The sequence below is a fragment of the Saccopteryx leptura genome, chromosome 10 (assembly GCF_036850995.1).
Source record: "Saccopteryx leptura isolate mSacLep1 chromosome 10, mSacLep1_pri_phased_curated, whole genome shotgun sequence".
NCBI lineage: Eukaryota > Metazoa > Chordata > Mammalia > Chiroptera > Emballonuridae > Saccopteryx > Saccopteryx leptura.
The window spans coordinates 11,953,305-11,972,854 of NC_089512.1; the positions used below are offsets into that span (position 1 = coordinate 11,953,305).

Sequence of the window (19,550 nt, forward strand, 5' to 3'; positions counted from 1 at the left end):
TCTGTCTCTCCTCTCTCTCTCTCCCTCTCCTCTCTAAAAAAATGAGTAAAATTTAAAAAAAAAAAAAAAAAAAAAAAGAACGTCCCAAGACAAGACCCCCCCCCCCCCCCACTCAGCCACACACACAAACCATTCTGCGCAGACTAGGAAACAGTTCCTTTTTTGTGTGAAATTATCAGGATGAAAGGGCACAGGCCCAGACACACACAGACCATACTGGTGCCGGAGATGCATGTGCTACTTTGTAACTTGGTGTCTGACCCATGTCCTTCTAGAATGTTCTTCCCAATCATAGAGCTTACCGAAGCGGTGTTCACGGAACTCAGTGTAAATACTTTCTATCCCATCAAAGTTGTGATTTCACAAACCACAAAGGGACCCTTAGTGCTAAAAATTCTGGCTCAACCACCTTATTTGATGGAAGAGGACAATGTACTCAGGGAGGCTGGGGAGGTGGCCAAGGGTCACAGAGCAACCGGCAACAGACCCACGCCTGGTGCACGGCCCGCTGCCCAGCGCGCCACACGAAGGGGTCTCAGGAAGCCACAGGGCCACTGGACATGTTTCCTCCTCCACTGTCTGCCCAGCACCGTGCCTGGTAACCAGTAAGTGCTCATTAAACATTCGCTGAACGGTGCAAAGCACCTGCATCTGCTCCTACATTTCATTATTCTCATGAACCAGCCGGTGTGGGGGGGGGGGGGGCGACACTAGGAACACATTTTACATTTTACAAATGAAAAAACCAAGGTCCCAAAGATGATGTGACGAGCCCAAGTCACCCCACTAGTCAGTGGTGTGGCCAGACCCCACACAATCCGGCTTCCTCTCAGCTCTAATTCACAGGACTCGCGCCCACTCTTTCCGGCCCCTGGTGAGGAGCCGGAAGGGAAGGAACCTATAAGAAGGCATATTTCTCCTCCCTTCGCTCATCTGTAGCGGTTACGGCAGTACTGAGGACTGGGCACAGAGTGACAGTGACACCGGGCGGTCACCAGCACACTGCAAACCTTGGCTACTCTGAGAGGTGTCTTTCGTTGGTTTCTGAGATCCCACGCCAGACCTCCTGACCCAGGATCCACGCGACTGGGACCCGGGAACTGGCTTTTATAGTCAGTCCTCCGAGGGAAACTTGCACACTGACATGAGCGTTGACAGTGCTGCCCCTGGAGATTTTAATTGACTAAATTTGCTTTCTTAAAAAAAAAAAAATCAGTAAGTAGAGCACGTGGCTCAGCATGAAACAGTATGACGGGGTGAGGTGTCTCCCCGCCAGCTGCGCCCACACATCTGCCCTCTCCTGTCTCCCACACAGGACTTCTCAGACTCCCCCCCAGAGCTGGCGTGAGCTCACAGCCCAGCTGGTCCTGCACTCCTCCTCCCACTCACCCGAGGGGAAGCAGAGGCTCTGCGGCCTTCAGGGACTCGTGTGAGGTCTCATGGCTAAGCAGTGGCTGGGGCAGACGCTAAGAGCTCCGACGCCCCTCTGTCCCACATCCACCCCTTGGCTCAACTCCCCAGGGACCACCGCCTCCCCCGCAGCTCACATTCCAGCCCCAATGGGACAGGCACAGTCTCCTTTTCTCTCCCTTTTCCACCTCAACCGGCAATCCTCTGCTGTGAGCACTGGGAGTGGGGCGGGGGGTGGAGCCTGCAGGAGAGGGAAGGCCGAGCGGAGAAACCTGCACGGAACAGGAAAGAAAACACCAACAAAACTGCTCATCCGAGACAGAAACAGAAGCCATCAGAGACAGAAACAAGCCGGCACTGGGGAGTTGTCCGGAACGGCGGGGGCCAGACTTTTCACCAAAAGCAACTCTTTCTAAGAAAAAGGATAACCAATGACGCGGGTTCGATGCCCCGGAGACTGGGTGTCAAGCTCAGAGCTATCCCTTAACCCCACGTGGACGCCAACTCCAGAGATCCATCCGCACCCGGACAGGAGCACGGCAGCCACTCGGCCCCACGGTCCCCCTCAGAGCAGGGTCTCCGCCACAGGCTGAAGCGCAAGCTTGTGCAACAGCCCGTGGCTGAGTCCCCGGGCCATGCCAGTGTGCTGCACCAAGGCCAGGGCGAGAAGAGGCAAGGCAGGACCCAGAAGGGACAACCCTGCAGCGGGGGTCCCCACATGTCAAAGCCAAGGTCAGTGCTTTTCAGAAATGGTGGCTCCAATGGGCTTGGGATGGATCTGTGCAAAAGCAGATAGTATTACCTTTCAGATCAGAGGGGCTCTAATGCTGAGACACACAGCTAAGGCTGTCAATACATTTGTTTTATTATAATATTTTTAACTAATGGGTATAAATTCAGTCCAGAGTTAAACTTCCCCCCAAAATGCTCAAAAACTAGGAAGTGTTCTCCTGTTCATTAGAAGTTGTTTGACGAGGAGATAAATAGAAAAAAAAAAAAAACACTTTGGTTTTCCAATTCTCTTGATAATTTCTGTTTAAAGTGTATACGCTCTGTCTTACAATTATAAAATGACTAGGGTCAAATATTTTTACATAAAACTAGCCAGTGTCAATATGATTGTAATTAAAGGGCTGGCAGCTGAATCCGTGTTTACTGCTGTCGGCTGGAATACAGGTGCAGTACACAGCGTGACAGCCTCTTCGGAAAACCAAAAACTAGTCGTGACCCTCCAACCAGTCATCTCCCCTGTGGGATTAAATCTAAGAAAGGACTCCAAAAACTCTAAAGTGCAAAATAACGAAGCATGTTTACTGTGCATCTGATAGAGCAAAAAGCATGCAATTACTGGGTTCCTCTGAAAGTTAAATACAGAATCTTATGATCTAGCAGTTCCACTTCCGGGTATAGGTATAGCCAAGAGATGTAAAGCAGGACTTGAACAGATATTTGCACACCCTTGTTCATAACAGCATTATTCACAGCAGCCAAAGGCAGAAGCAGCCCGTGTCCATCAGTGGACAGCTGGATAACAAACGGTGGCATGTAGGGGCGATGGCATATTATTCAGCCCTAAAAAGGAGGTTCTGACACGTGCTACAACACGGACGAGCCTTGAAGACATTATGCTAAGTGACATGAGCCAGTCACAAAAGGACAAACACCACACGGCTCCGTTTATACGAGGTCCCTACGGTACTCAAATTTACAGACAGAAAATAGATCGGTGGTCACAGCTGATTAACCATAGCAAAAGTAGGGTGACTTACACCTCATCTCACCTCCCTCACTCCCCACTTCTTGGGTTTCATTGCTCAAATGTGGGGGTTCAGATCCAGTTTCCTGTTTTAAAATTATTTACTTTTTATACCTACAACCGCTTTATGTTTTCTTTTTTTTTTCTTTTCTTTTTTTTTTTAGAGACAGAGAGTCAGAGAGAGGGATAGATAGGGACAGACAGGAACAGAGAGAGATGAGAAGCATCAATCATCAGTTTTTCATTCCGACACCTTAGTTGTTCATTGATTGCTTTCTCATATGTGCCTTGACCGCGGGCCTTCAGCAGACCGAGTAACCCCTTGCTCGAGCCAGCGACCTTGGGTCTAAGCTGGTGAGCTTTGCTCAAACCAGATGAGCCCGTGCTCAAGCTGGCGACCTCGGGGTCTTGAACCTGGGTCCTCCGCATCCAAGTCCGATGCTCTATCCACTGCGCCACAGCCTGGTCAGGCCAACTGCTTTCTATTTTCCAAAGAGATTTATCCCCAATATTGACAGTTAGACCCTCTGAGGCCCGAGCAGATGCCCAGCAGGGTTCAGGACCCACATCCTCCGTCTGTCCTCTTCTCCCCAAAGTCAGCTCCTACTAGGGGACAGTGGAAGGCAGTCAGTAGCAAGGGGTAAACTCTGAGATAAAGGGTTAAGTGCCAAATCAGGGAAACTTAACTTTATTAATAGAACACAATTTGGAGAAACCCTAATACCTACTGTGCCTCTACCACGCAATGCAGTCAACCGTCTTATTGTTCATAAATGGTTTCCTGAGCAGGAAATTCTGTTTATAAATGGACAATGGTTACTTTTTTTCAAAACATCAAGTGAGATCATCTGGATATTAAAAGACTTCAAACTCATCCAAAGAAATTACTGCAGCCTGATGATAATAAACAGTTAAACAAAATAGATGAAAATAAAACATGAGGAAAAAAAAAAACCACCACGATTCCATGTTCCTCGAACCAGGTTTCAAACCCACCGAGACATGAATACAAACTGTGGAGACTGACAAAGGACAGCCTCCTACAAAGAATACAAGTGAAAAAATACAGAGCTGCAACAAAGGGAAAAGTTGAAGTCTTATCAGGTGACGTCGTTACGATACACAAATGTCAGAAGCCATGCGAGTGCCTGTTAGCTGTACCTTTAAATAGCACGACCGTCACTCAGGAAGATGCCACAGCCTGTTCTCCAAGGGCAGGCTGAGCCTCGAGTCAAGAAAAACAAGGGCAGCAGAAAGCAAGAGCTGACTTTCTGAAAGCTTATTAAAAATGCAGCCACATGGGGAGGCAGGGAGTGGATTGGGGGTGACAACAAAAGAACCCAAAGTTTCTTTTGGGGGTGATGCAAAATTTCCAAAATTGACTGTGGTGGTGATTGTGCAACTCGATGAGCACGCTAAACACCATCAAACAGTATGCTGTGTAAGGGTGAATTATATGGTATGTGAATTATATCTCAAGCAATCTTTCTCTCTCTCTCTCACACACACACACACACACACACGCACGCACATGCACACGTGTGCGCGCGCACACACACAGTGCAACCACAAGGGATGTAAAAGCAAAGTCACCAAGCAAACTCACTTTGACCAGTGACAGGGCCATTTATCTGAGAACAGAAATACGGTTCGTAAAAGGTGAACTGTCTTTCATATCAACTATTTGGAAAGCCAAAAGAGTTTCTCATACATTTTCCAGACATTTCTATTGAAAATGGGTTAAGCAAAATGAGATTTTATATTTAGAAACAATAGTTTTTGGCTGTGGGGGGGGGAATTCAATGCTATAGAACAACTATTTACAGCTTAACAATGTAAGTGGGTGGGGTACTACTGCAGGACTCACCCACAGTCCTTTGAATCTTTTTTTGGCTTCCCAACTAAAAAAAAGCATATACTTCTCTTATTGTTAAATGGATGCCCTGATACAAATCAGAACCTGAAGGTCCAGGCCAGGAGTGCACAGCCTATGGCCCACAGTGAGAGCCAACCCCTTCCTATTTTTAGAAATAGAATTGTACTGGAACACAGACCTGTTCCTAAACGTACTGTCCACGGCTGCTTTCAGCTCTAATAGCAGAGATGAGTAGTTGTGACAGAGACTATGGACCCACAAACCTAAAATAATTACACTCTGGCCCTTTATGAAAACATCTGCCAACCCCGGTTCCAGGCCACAGGAGCTGAAGTCCCTCCTTCCCCCTCCCCATGTCCCCAAGTCCCTTAGTCCAGCAGGGCTAAGAGAATAAGCAAAGGCCTCGGAGGTCACTGACACCCTGAGGCTTGCCTGAAGACCACCTGTGTGCCTCCACCACTCAAGGCTGCTCCTCGGTGACCTGAGGATCCTTTAAAATCCAGGCCATTCACTTGTTCACAGTTCTCCCTCCACGCTCTACCCTTGCTCTGGTTCACCATGAATGAAATGTCATTTCACAACTCCATGACTCGGAGCCAGGGCACAGGACTTGCTTTAGCCAGTGAAATGTGAGTGGATAGAACTTCCTGCAGGTCTAACCAGAGGCTGTGAATGTGCCTGTGTGGGTGAGTTTGTTCTCTTGTGCTCCTCCTATCCTATGCCAGGAGAGTATGGCCCAAGATAGCTGCTGGCCCTTTAGCCCACACCCTCCAATGAGTGACACATGAAACAGACCTGGAGGAAAGCCCAGGCCACCTGCAGGTGACTTACAACCACGATCACAGAATAAATGTCGCCGCTGTGGAATTGGGTGTTGTTTGTTACCCAGCATCTCTACAGCAAACCTGACGAATACATGCCCAATTAAAATCACGTAAGGTATAACCACTGACAACTATAAGAATGAAGTTCACCACATGGGATTGGAATTACACCACCATCAGGATCTCCTAAGAAGTTTAAACAAGAAAGACATGGCCACACTCGTCTCTCATCACATGCTCTCTTAAAAAAACAACAACTCGAATCAACCCTAGCAGGAGCAGTGAGGGTAGAATAAGTAAAGGCAAATAAATGGAGGCAGGAGAAGGGATTGGGTTGGGAGGTGGGTACTTCTTTTGTTCTAGCTATGCAAAGGCTGCCTGCCTGGCCTATCGGGCTCTCTGGACAATCCCTCAGTCCCTTTCAAAAGTGGCAAACCCAGGGCACTGCAGGTATCTTATCAGGTCTCAAGGTTAAGGCTGCCACCTCTGTTGCTAGTGCTTCCGTGGCCCACTAGGTGGCGCTGCATCTGCACGTGGACTGGCCTACTCCCCCCACCCCCACCCCCAGCGAAGTAAAGAGAGCCAGTACCAGAAGTTTCGCAGGCCCTGCTTCAAACTCAGATTTGCCCCTTCCCATTTCTACTCACCGCAAACCCCTCTAACTAGGAATGTCCACACTGAGGACCAACAACAACCTTGAGGTTCTGGCTGCCGTGTCCGTTGCAGAGATGTAGAAACAGGTTCGGGCTAGACGACTTGCCCCAAGGGTCACACGGTAAGTGCTACAGCTGTGAGTCACGCTCAGACCTCTCTGCCCCAAAGCCAACAGGCTTTAGGCCCCAACCTGGAGGAAACCACACTGACAGTCCGCTGGGGCTGATATATGGGGGGTAGGGCAGCCTTCCCAGAGGAGCAAGTTCACGGCACCTTGAGAAAGCACAAGGGCCCAAACATTCGTCTACTCCTCTCAAACCCCACGCGTGCAGTAAGATTTCAACAGGACCATTAGAATAAGCAGGAAAGAAGAGCAACCTATAAGCTTCATAAAGGGAGGGCGGAGAGTGTTGGCGAAGGACAAAGTTTGACCAGAACAGCTACTCAATAAAAACCTAAGGCAGCTGAGCTTCCGAGAAGCCAAAGTAAAGAGACACACACACCCGCCCACCCACACCAAAACAACAACTCATTAGCTAATTAAAAGAACACAGAAGAGGAAACGGTTCGAGCATGAACCTTAATAGCTCATCAAGAAATGTTTGAGACAGACACTAAATAATACGAAGTATCTTTAAAATCTCTTTAACAAAGAACGCAGCGACGCCAGTCACTTCTACAATCGCCTAAGCAGTACTGTCTTGTAAAGCGGAGGTCGTGTGCCCCAAGTCTCCCAAGGCATTTTAGTAGAGAGAATTTTCATTATCGCAGAAGGTTCTACTGGATGGCTTCCCACAGAGCTTCAGACTTTTCTAAGACATTTCACGAAAATATGTCACTTGCTCCCCCCCTCCCCAATAAATCCATCATTCCCATCAGACAAACAGAGAAACAAAGTTGGCCTCCACAACTTGAAGCCTGCAAGAGGGCCCCTCCTCGAGGCCACACCCCCTGGCCTCCAGGCCCTGCCCCTCCCAGCAGAGCAGTGAGCCAGCCTCTGTTGAAACGGGACAGTAAAGAGCTACAAGGGCGGGGGAGGGGGGACGGAGCAAACAGTCATCAGTGAGTAAAGGATGAGCACATTTCTGAGACACAGGTGGGGGGAGTCTCCGTTGATGGGGGAAAGAACAGAGTAAGCCTGGGCCCAGAATGTGAAAGGCGGGGCCATGGGGCCCAGGCTCAGAGACAAGGAGAAAGAAGACAGAGGCTGGGGAAGGGGTCTGTCCCCAGGGGGGATGGAAGGGCAACACTGAGTCCACTATGGCAGCTGCCACCCCTCCCCCACCCCTTCCCCTTACCAACCCAGCAACAGAACCCCAGGGTTTCCCCACAGGCTGAATACAGAAGGACAGACAGACAAAGAGGCAGGCAGAGAGAAGACAGGTGAGTAGGTAGGTAGACAGCACGATAGATAAGCAGACAGACAGATACATGGGTGACAGAAAGAGAGAGACAGACAATAGTAACAAAGAAAACTGTTAAGTGACCATTTACTATGTGCCAACAGCCTGCTAAGGACTCCGCATGGATTAACTAATTTACTCCTCACAGCAATCCAGTAACCACTACTACCATGAGCCCCACTCTACAGCTGGTAACTAAAGAATACATAATAATTATTCCGAATTATGGAGGTAACTACTCCGTGAGCTAAAAATAGGAACTACGAAGAAGCGTTTATGTCAAGTCATAGACAAAAAAAAATTCCTCTAGGAAACATCAAAAGATGCTCAATGTCCACATCCTGAGAAAAATAGAGACCAGACAGATGCACAGCTGTTTTCCACATCTTGGCCGGGCAAGAGTAAGGCATTTGCCAAGATCCAAGGTGCCCAGGGTGCCCAGGGTGTGGGCCCAGACTCTCTCCTACGCTTTCTGAACAATATGAAATATACAACTTCTCTCACTCAAGTTCCCAGTCTCAGAATTCTCACAAGTGTATTCATCACATAGGTGCTCCAATGTGTGGGAACACGGACACCCCCTGCAGCCCTTTTCTATTTGCAATCCACGGCCAATATTCCGTAGTATGAATACACCACGTTTTGTTTATCCACTCATCACCTGATGGATATTTGGGTTGCTTTACCTCTTGGCAATTATGAATTATACTGCTCAGAACACTTGCATATATGGTTTTGTGCAAGCTTATGTTTTCATTTCTTGGGCATATATAACTAGGAGTAAAACTGGTAAGTCACACAGTAACTATGAGGGACTGCCTGACTATTTCCTACAGTTGCGAATGTTTGTTGTTCTAAGCTGCCAAAGTTTGGGGAAATTTGTTACACAGCCATAGCTGACTAAGACACAAGAATTAAACAAAGTTAGACATAAAAGGCATTCAGGACAATGTCTAGTACATAGTAAGTGTTCTATTGTCATTCTCAATATCTTCCTACCATGGGGCCTTTGCTCAAGCTGTTTCCATTGCTTCAAATGCTCCCTCCCCACCCCGCTAACCCCTACATATCCTTCAGGCTTCTGCTTAAATACTGCTTTTCCACAGAAGCCTTCTTGGAAATGGCAACTCAGAAATCCCCTTTACACAATCTCTTTGCACCCTGTACTTCTCCTGTGAATATCAACACACAGTCATAGTTAAATAGAAATTTGTTTAACAATTGTTAAGATGGTTTCCCTCCTCTGAAATATAAAAGAATCTCAAGCCGGCACAATGCTCTACCCTCTAGACACACAATAGAAACTCAATTATGACTCTTAAAGGCCAGCAACCCACTTAGAAAGCGAGCAAAGACAAAAAGCAGGCTGTTTGCAGAAAATGAAACACCACAGAAAGGAGGACCAGACACGTTCATAACTTAAAAGATACAAAAGGCCCTGGCCGGTTGGCTCAGCGGTAGAGCGTCAGCCTGGCATGCGGGGGACCCGGGTTTGATTCCCGGCCAGGGCACATAGGAGAAGCGCCCATTTGCTTCTCCACCCCCCCTCTCCTTCCTCTCTGTCTCTCTCTTCCCCTCCCGCAGCCAAGGCTCCATTGGAGCAAAGATGGCCCGGGCACTGGGGATGGCTCCTTGGCCTCTGCCCCAGGCGCTAGAGTGGCTCTGGTCACGGCAGAGCGACGCCCCGGAGGGGCAGAGCATCGCCCCCTGGTGGGCAGAGCTTCGCCCCTGGTGGGCGTGCGGGTGGATCCTGGTCGGGCGCATGCAGGAGTCTGTCTGACTGTCTCTCCCCGTTTCCAGCTTCAGAAAAATACAAAAAAAAAAAAAAAAAAAATACAAAATAGGCCCTGGCCGGTTGGCTCAGCGGTAGAGTGTCGGCCTGGCGTGCGGGGGACCTGGGTTCGATTCCCGGCCAGGGCACATAGGAGAAGCACCCATCTGCTTCTCCACCCCCCCCTCCTTCCTCTCTGTCTCTCTCTTCCCCTCCCGCAGCCAAGGCTCCATTGGAGCAAAGATGGCCCGGGCGCTGGGGATGGCTCCTTGGCCTCTGCCCCAGGCGCTAGAGTGGCTCTGGTCGCGGCAGAGCGACGCCCCGGAGGGGCAGAGCATTGCCCCCTGGTGGGCAGAGCCTCGCCCCTGGTGGATGTGCCAGGTGGATCCCGGTCGGGCGCATGCGGGAGTCTGTCTGACTGTCTCTCCCCGTTTCCAGCTTCAGAAAAATACAAAAAAAAAAAAAAAAAGATACAAAATAAGGTGAAGTACCATTTCTCATGACGATCTGATTAACCAAGATGAAAAGCATCGATAATAGGAAGATCTGGCAAGAAACCACCGGAAACTGCCACTCCCCTGGGCTGCACCTAGCAGGTGCAGGCTCCCCGTAGGGCAGTGCTGCGATGCACGTACGTATACCACATCCTAAGTGCACATCCCACTGTCAGCGTACAGGCATGCAGCATGAATGACCCAAAAAAATATACATGCAAGAATGTTCCTTAGAGCGCTGCTAAAAAGCAAAACCTGGAAAAACTGAAAGCATCCTTCAGGAGGGGACTACTGAAAACAGTGGCTCTTTCTCGGACATTATGCGGCCAAGTCCAATGGGTTGTCTTTGCCGCTGCTGCCTGCACAACAATTCTGCCTGCAGGGCTGTTCATTACGCATCCCAATGAAGCCACGTCTATGCAGTTACAACTGAAACCCAGGTTCCATCATCTTATCTCAGTCTCTCCACTCTATTACAGTAAGGTGTTACACATTGGTTGTAAAACTGTGTTTGGGAGGACTAGTTATCTACTGATTTCAGATCAAAAGAGGAAAAATCTTTTTATATAAAAGAAACATTTTGTGATTTTTATATAAAAAGAAACATTACCACTTCTGGTTTAAATAAATGAATGATGATAATGATGCAGCCACACAATGAGAAGCTATGTGGCTATGTTAAAGAATAAGGAATATTATATGCACTGTAATAAAACATCCCTAAGAAATATTGTGAAATCATTTTTTTAATGCCGATCAGGGTACATGCTATGGTCCCACGCATGTTTTGTAGAAAAAGAATTATGTGCATCAGAACTTCCTAGGATGATTTTTAAGAACTTGTTTCTCCGGATCCTGGAATGATTTTTAAAAGCTTGTTTCTCTGGAGAGCCCTGACTAACATAGGATTTACGAAATCTGATTCATTCCAGGTCTAATTACAGTTACAAAGTTTCAGTTCATGGTAGTTACAGCCTGATTTGCTCATCTGTCAATGTTCACAGGAAAGCAGGGTTCAGAGAACACAGTCACCTTTCTGACTCAAAGTTCCTCATGGGGCCATGAGCCCCAGAGTCCCCAGTGAACCATGTGGCCAGGGACACATCCAAACCCACTCGCGAGGCCTGATCCCGGCAGGTCACACGCTGCACCCTCCCTCGGGAAATGCCCGGAGACTCAGCAGTGTGGGAAGAACAGGGTGCTATAAGCAGAGGCCCACACCTGGCCCCGTGCCCAGCATCTGCCTCTGCACCCTGATCTGGTTGCACTGAAAAGAAAGAGCCTTGACCAAGCGTGGGTGGGTGCTTCTCAAGGGAGCTCACTCCCACGCTCACAAATCCCATTAACCTAAATCCAGTATGAAACTTAGCTTCATAAGGAACACCACTAGCAATGCTATTTGTGCCTGGGATCAATGCTCTGAAGTCCTGCAAAGCATCCCTGATTAATCCTTTAATAAGATTACTCTTTAATTTTTTTATTACAATTTATTATTCGTCAGCTTCCTAAAATGGTTTCACATGAGCAAAAAACGAACACCAATACATTAGATACATTAGCAGGCATCCCCAAACTACGGCCCGCGGGCCGCATGTAGCCGCCTGAGGCCATTTATCCGGCCCCCTGCAGCACTTCCGGAAGGAGCACCTCTTTCATTGGTGGTCAGTGAGAGGAGCACTGTATGTGGCGGCCCTCCAACGGTCTGAGGGACAGTGAACTGGACCCCTGTGTAAAAAGTTTGGGGACCCCTGCATTAAAGACTTGTTTCAAATTCAGAACAAAAATCAATTAGGAGGAGGAGAAAAATGGATCAAACACCTGGAAGTGTAGCCTTCCCTTCCCCACCCCAATTGTAGGTACTGGTAATACATATATATTTCAACTAAATGTTTACTAATACATTTTAACTAAATGTGACAATTGATGTCAAAGACCCTGTGGGATAAATGTTCTCCTCACTCATCTAAGGAAGAGGAGCTGAGGGGCGGCAGGATGGGCTGGGCCACCAAAATCATTTAGAGCACAGTTAAAAGAGTTCAGTGCTTCTGTGTTTTTGCTAAAGCTTAGTTACCTCTAGAAATCAGCACAGTAGGGCCCCACTCCAGGGTTATAATTGCAAAAACAAATAAACTGTCAAATAGGGGAGAGTCCAGTAAGAGAAGTAGCAAAAAACATTTCTAAATTACAAATTAAAAAAAAAAAAGTTTTAATATGCTAGTGACTAGCAGCTAGTCTAATTCACATCATCTCACTCTGTGGGCAGATATTTCAACTGTCCATTCCTTTCTGTTTCATTCAGTCAAGTAAGTAGCGATTAGAACAGGGGTCCCCAAACTACGGCCCGCAGGCCGCATGCGGCCCCCTGAGGCCATTTATCCGGCCCCCGCCGCACTTCTGGAAGGGGCACCTCTTTCATTGGTGGTCAGTGAGAGGAGCATAGTTCCCATTGAAATACTGGTCAGTTTGTTGATTTAAATTTACTTGTTCTTTATTTTAAATATTGTATTTGTTCCCGTTTTGTTTTTTTACTTTAAAATAAGATATGTGCAGTGTGCATAGGGATTTGTTCATAGTTTTTTATATAGTCTGGCCCTCCAACGGTCTGAGGGACAGTGAACTGGCCCCTTGTGTAAAAAGTTTTGGGACCCCTGGATTAGAAGATACATTTTCCCATGGAAAACACATAAAAATTTTTATTCTAGACAGGAACTGATCATCAAGACCTTGTATTTAACTCTTAAAAGAAGTCCCTATTTTCCTTGAGCATGTTTTCAGACAATTATGTCCTTGAGTTTGATGGGTTCAATGAGTGAGAGACAAGAAACAAATCCCAAAGGGTGGCCCCACGAAGAAGAGGTCACCCAGGCAGGATGCTCCTTGAAGAGCACTTGGAGCCATTCTCACTGGGGTCACAGCTAGTCATTCACATCCCTGCCCACCTCCAAGGCTCTGGGGCCAGACCGGTTCTCCACAAGGGACCCCAGCAGGAAGCTGGCGTTGAGTAGATGCTGGTCGAACAGGATTACTGAATAAACCTGAAGCCACACACACAGACACAGACATTCACAGCATCTCCCTAATCTTCTCTCACGCCAAGTCTCTTGCATCTTCACACCTAAACTCACTGCACCCGGACAAGAGACGCTTACACCTCCCGGGAATGCACTGGTGTGCGGCCCAGAGAGCTCTGGGAGAACAGCACCTAGACAGGACAGAAACCAAACGGGTCAGCCACAGTCAGCCTCTGATCAGCTCAGAGGAAGTGAAGAGGGACGTCAGCCCCACGGCCAGGAGACAAGCCAGAGCGGAACTGGTTAGCAAGCTCCCCACCACTGGGGTGTGGGTCACAGGTACAAGGCCAGGCACGTTTAATAAAGGGGAAGAGAAGAGAAAGAGAGAGAAGAGAAGAGAAGAGAAGAGAAGAGAAGAGAAGAGAAGAGAAGAGAAGAGAAGAGAAGAGAAGAGAAGGCAGAAAAGAGGGAAAGAGAGAAGGTCTAACTCTGTTCTTCACTCTTGAAAACTTCCTTGCTACTCAGACACCAGTCAAAGCTCTAAGAAACCAGGATAAAGACACAGGATTAGGAAACTGGCAGAGTTGGAGAAGTCGGCGGGGTCGGGGGGTGGGGGGCACCGTGGAGACCCTGTTCAGCCATTGCAAAGAACTGTCAAGGAAAATGTGATGGGAGTCCGGTGGCCTGGTCCCAACCCGGACCTGCTGCTCCTGGCCTGGCACCCCTTGCCCCCTCTGTGCCTGGATGAGGGCACAAGGGGTGTGCTGCAGCAAAGGTCCCTCTGTTCTGCCTGCCAATGACTCAATATTGCAATTTCCCTACCACACGTCTGAGGACAACCTGGCAAGCAGAACAGAGCAGGCAAGAAATGACGTCCCCTGTGGTCCTTTCTCCGCACCGGCCACACCACAGAGACAACAAACAGCAGTTGAAACGGGCAAACCCACACTCACCGCCCGCGCCTGTCCGGATGAGCTCGGCCCGGCAGAGACCTGGCAGAGGCTGGGCCCCTGCGGGCGGCCGGAACTGAAACACCAATGCCATGTGCAGGAATCAACCCCAAAGGCCGCTCAGAGCGAGAAGCGAGTCCTCTGCACGCCACTCGAGCCCGAGCCCGGCCGGGCAGCTCCGCGGCCGCCGCCTCCCACGCCTTCCTCAGCACTTTTCCGAGTCAGCTTGTTGGGACAAATCCTAAGACGGGGAGCTGCCCTGGACACACAATGGGTTACGTAACTCCAGGCAGCCGGGCACCCTATCGGCTCATCTTGTAAAAACCTCCCCAAACAGAAGATGACGCACCTGAAAATGTGATCTCCCCAGGTTGGGGGCAGGGGGTGATGGGCACTTGGCTTTGCCTACAAATTTAAGGGGAACAAAAAGTCTCCTGTTCGTGTCTCAGCGCTCCCTGGGAACAGGGGGTGGAGCGCATTTATCGGAAGCCAGACGCCAAGTGGTCTCCCAGGACTGCACTTGGCAGCGCCCGTGGAGTCCACGCATGTATCCCCGGGGATACTCCGGGTCACTCTGAGCATCTAATGAGACGCTAACCTGAGTATGAGCCACACGGTCTGGCTGCCCAGCACCCTAAGCATGTAACATTGCCTGTGTTTACCCTCCCGTTTACCAAAGTCACTGCCAAACGTGACAGCAGTGAGCTCTGTTTCTCAGCTGTCCTGTGGAGCTTGCCACAGATGCCCCAGCAAGGAACCTTCAGTTACCACGCCCTATCAGGTTTGAGGTTTCAAAACTGCATTCTGCCATTTCTTGGCCCTCAGCTGTCACGTTCAGAGAAAGTGAAATTGCCCAAAAGGCTGGATGATTCACAGATGCCACAAGAATCCCAGAGATCAGTTCACGTTTGAACACATGAAGATGCAGCTGGGACACTGCCTCCTCCAAGAAGCCCTCCTGGCCTTCCCCTATCTTTTTCCCTCCATGGCTTGGCCAGGCACCCCCTCGTTGATGCCCTCCCATGTGCCCATGCCCATTACTGGGTGTACACCATGGTTATGTTTCCACTCGCTCATCTGGCTCCCCAACTAGACTGTATCCTGGGTGGCAGAGAACATGTGTGCCAGGGTCACCACTTGGATGCACATCCCACCCTCTCAGAGCTCAGGGATCTTACGCAGGATGCTGAGCCTTTTGTGATTTATTCTCTTTACTTGTAAAAAAAAGATAACCGGCTCCACTTCACGGGGATGCAGTAATATTAATGAAGTGACCATTTCTTTACCCAACAAATGTTTACTGAGCACGGGCCACAGGCAGGCGCTACTGCAGTCACTGGGATGTGGGGGTGCACACAGTCCTTGCCCCGAGGTTAGTTTCTATTCTGCTTGTCTATACGCTATTCCTACTCTGCAAGTGTAGCCCATGGCTAAGTCTGGGGAGAAAGATAAAGTGGGAAAGGGAGATAGGGAAGGGAAAGGGGACTACTCTTTGTGCAGAGTAGTCTGATTTCTAACCAAATGCCATTTGGAGAAAGGGGAGAGGGAATCATGAGGCCTTTGGGGGTTAAGGCGATCCGGGTGCTGGGCAGCTCCAAGAACAAGGGCCCCGAGGAGGGATGTTCCTGTGTGTCCACAGACTAGCGAGGAGGCCACGTGCCCAGCGTGGAGTGGACACAGAGGAGCCAGGTCAGAGGGGCAGGAGGAGCTCTGTCACTCAGACCCTCACAGGCCATGGTCAGAATGCAGCCCACCAGAGGTCTGAGCAGAAGAGTTAAACCCCCTGACTTTGTCATTTAGAAGCCTCTCTCCGGGCGGCAGAGAATGGATTGCACAGAGGCAGGCAGGGAAGTGAAAGGCCTTTATCAGGGGGCCACTGCCATCACCCAGGCGTGAGATGAAGAGGCCTGGACCAGGGGGGATGCTGGGATGCTGGTGAGGTAGTCACATTCTGGAAGAGAGAGCTAGCTCCCGGGCTTCCCAGCCCACTGGGGTGTGAAAGTAACACAGAGGTCCTGGCTGCCTCCCAGGTTTTTGGCCTGGACAACTAGAAGGATTGAAATACCATCTACAAAGACAGGGCAGACCTCAGGAAAGCGGGTGGGGGTGGAAATCAGGAGTCTGAGAGATGCCTAGTAGGACTCCAAGGGAAAACAGTGTGGAGTAAAGACCGACACAGGGGAAGGCCCAGTCTGAGGACGGGAACTGGACAGTGCTCCGTGCGGAGGCAGGTTCCAAACCCTGGAGACAGGGTGAGATGACTCAGGGCACAGTGCACACGGAGCAGCGAGGGGCTGGAGGGGCGAAGCCCCTGGCCCTCCTGTCCGCCCAGCCCTCGGAGGAAAGAAGGGGCAGCCAGCCAGGTGGGAGACCCCGGAGGGTGGGGGCCCAAGCCGAGGGAGGGCCAGATTTCCAGGAGAAGGGAATGGTTGGCGGCGTCGACTCCTGCTGAAAGAAACAAAAAAGATGGAGGCTGAGGACAGACCCTTGGGCTGAACAAGGCCATCGCTGCAGGGGGGGGGGGGGGGACAGCGGGGTCACAGGCCTGCTCACATTGGACGCGGGAGAGAACAGGTAAAGAGGAAATGGGTCAGCAAACCAGGGAGCAGAGAAACGCACTGGCTGTGGAGGAGGATTCCTTGTAAGAAGGGAGCCATCTTAAAAAATAATAATAATAAAAATTAAAATAAAAAGGAGTGATCGTAGCATGTTTTTGTGCCATCAGGGAAGGTCCATGATTGAGAGGAAGCGGATGACAGAGTAGAGGGCAGGTGTTGGAACCGTGCCCTTCAGAGAGCAGGCAGGTGGGGTGGGATTTAGTGCACGAGTGTAGGTTGCTCGAGGGACAGGGAGCTCAGCCCACGGGGCAAGGCCCCCACGCCGGGACCGGACCGTCTCTGTGCCCCCCTCCTGACACACGGGAGGTCCTCCGTGCCTAACTGGTGAGATGGAACAGTGAAAAACCACTGGAGGTAAATATCCATATTTTAAACTGTCACTGGGCATTATTTCAGACAGGAGAACAGAAGCAAACCCTGTGGACAGAAATGAGGAACAGAGCAAAAGGCAATGCAAATACAGCTGGGTGTAACTACAATTACACCCCTGGCTGCTATTCCGTAAACCGCGTCCACCCAGAGCCCTCCTCGGCACCGGCTCCAGGCACCTGTCCCCCGGATCCCACGGCGGAAAGGAACAAGCAATAGTTCTAGCGCGATGTGCCGGGCAGCAGACATCGCGGGCACACGGGGGGGGGGGGGGGGGGCGATTAACCCCGGTCCTGGGACACTGGAAGGTGTGACTGACGCAGGCGATGTCTGTACAAATCTTGACAGTGACCAAAAGGCGCTGTAGCTCCCATTTCTGCACCCTACAGCACACCTGTCTCATTCCCACGACGCCTGACATGGGTCTGAGACCAAGTCTCAGGGAGAGGGCGGGGCACCGGCCCACTCTACACCGCGCATTGCTATGGACACGCACGCGTCTCAGGGAGAGGGCGGGGCACGGGCCCACTCTACACCGCGCATTGCTATGGACACGCACGCGTCTCAGGGAGAGGGCGGGGCACCGGCCCACTCTACACCGCGCATTGCTATGGACACGCACGCGTCTCAGGGAGAGGGCGGGGCACCGGCCCACTCTACACCGCGCATTGCTATGGACACGCACGCGTCTCAGGGAGAGGGCGGGGCACCGGCCCACTCTACACCGAGCATTGCTATGGACACGCACGCGTCTCAGGGAGAGGGCGGGGCACGGGCCCACTCTACACCGCGCATTGCTATGGACACGCACGCGTCTCAGGGAGAGGGCAGGGCACAGGCCCACTCTACACCGCGCATTGCTATGGACACGCACGCGTCTCAGGGAGAGGGCGGGGCACCGGCCCACTCTACACCGCGCATTGCTATGGACACGCACGCGTCTCAGGGAGAGGGCGGGGCACCGGCCCACTCTACACCGAGCATTGCTATGGACACGCACGCGTCTCAGGGAGAGGGCGGGGCACCGGCCCACTCTACACCGCGCATTGCTATGGACACGCACGCGTCTCAGGGAGAGGGCGGGGCACGGGCCCACTCTACACCGCGCATTGCTATGGACACGCACGCGTCTCAGGGAGAGGGCGGGGCACGGGCCCACTCTACACCGAGCATTGCTATGGACACGCATGCGTCTCAGGGTTCAATGCTCCCGTCTCCAACCTTCACAATTCTATGAGGTGCTGTCTCCATCTCAGTCAGATGGGTTCTCGGTGGCCGGTCTCACGATCCCAAAGCTCAGCCTCCGGTGGTCCCTCACCACCTTCCACTTTCCTCCCCAGTCCTCCCTCCCTCCGTCCTCCCTTCCCCGGCAGGGAAAGGGCCCCCGTACCTGTGATGGTGCAGGCATCCCGGTACCCTCTGTAGCTGGGAGCATCTTCCACAGCCTCGCTTACATAGTGCTCCTCGGGGATGCCCGGGCTGCCGGCTAGGACTGCATGGTCGCACGCCTCCGGAGAGGGCACAGAGCTGGCCAAAGTGTCGTCGTGCAGAGCTGTGGCGTCCAGCTTGGCAGGTTTCACGGGGAGGTGCCCACTGCCATGGGGGGTCCCGCTGCCGGAGTCTGGCGCAGTCGGGCGGATGGCCCCCGGTAGGTCTGGCGCACCACCAGCGGGGTTCCCTCACAGGCAACCTGCGGGACAACGCAGAGAGAGGAGCACGGTCACGGAGAGTCTGGGGAAAAATGGACAAACTCCTGAGAAAGTCAGGGCCCTAAGATGACGTGGGTTCAGGCTGCAAATTCTGAAAACTGCTTCCTCCATGCCAAGGTGCTGTCGATCAGATTCCTCCGTTTTGATAAAGGGACCGCAGTGACGTTCCATTCAAATAACCAGCCATCGATGCGGCTCATGGCTTCACCCGCTCCACGTCCTGAAGCAGTGCTAAGCAAACACGCAAACCGGACCACAGCTAAGAGGATGACACCTGCCTGGAAACAGACACCCGGCCAGGCGGCAGCCACGCGGACTGGAGGAAGAGCGGCGCCCGTCCATTCTGTGGAAGACACGCATCAATCCACTTCCACGGGATCCACATACATTTTGTTTGTATACTGAATTACGTATCACGCCATGTTTCCCTTGAACCCTTTCAACCACGACACATTCTCAACTCTCCAAGAACCCGAAGCTACGAGAAGAAATTAGGGCACTCCATTAAGAACAGGATGACTACAGACCTTATTCAAAAAAAATAACAACCCCCCCCACACACACACACAAAACCACATGTAGTTTCGGGAAAAAGCAGCCCACGTGTTGGTTCTGGAGGATTCAAGGACAGCAGGTGAAGACCCTGGGGCCCAGCAGGTCACGCGCTCTCTAGGGGACCACTCCAGCAACATCCACTTAACCGGG

General features: G+C 51.0%; 1 protein-coding gene across 7 annotated transcripts in view; it reads right to left on the bottom strand.

Annotated features, from left to right (window-relative positions):
• Positions 1–18,795, bottom strand: part of TRAK1 (trafficking kinesin protein 1) — a 104,292-nt gene extending 85,497 nt beyond the window's left edge. For 3 of the 7 annotated variants that reach the window (XM_066351493.1, XM_066351492.1, XM_066351491.1), the window contains exon 1: positions 14,153–14,294. In XM_066351493.1, coding sequence (XP_066207590.1) covers positions 14,153–14,243 — 91 coding nt within the window. In that variant the 5' untranslated portion in view covers positions 14,244–14,294. Of the gene's footprint in view, positions 1–14,152; positions 14,298–18,526 lie in introns of those variants that run through there. The other 4 variants (XM_066351486.1, XM_066351485.1, XM_066351488.1 and 1 more) reach the window with 3 other exon arrangements.
• Positions 18,796–19,550: the final 755 nt, after the last annotated feature.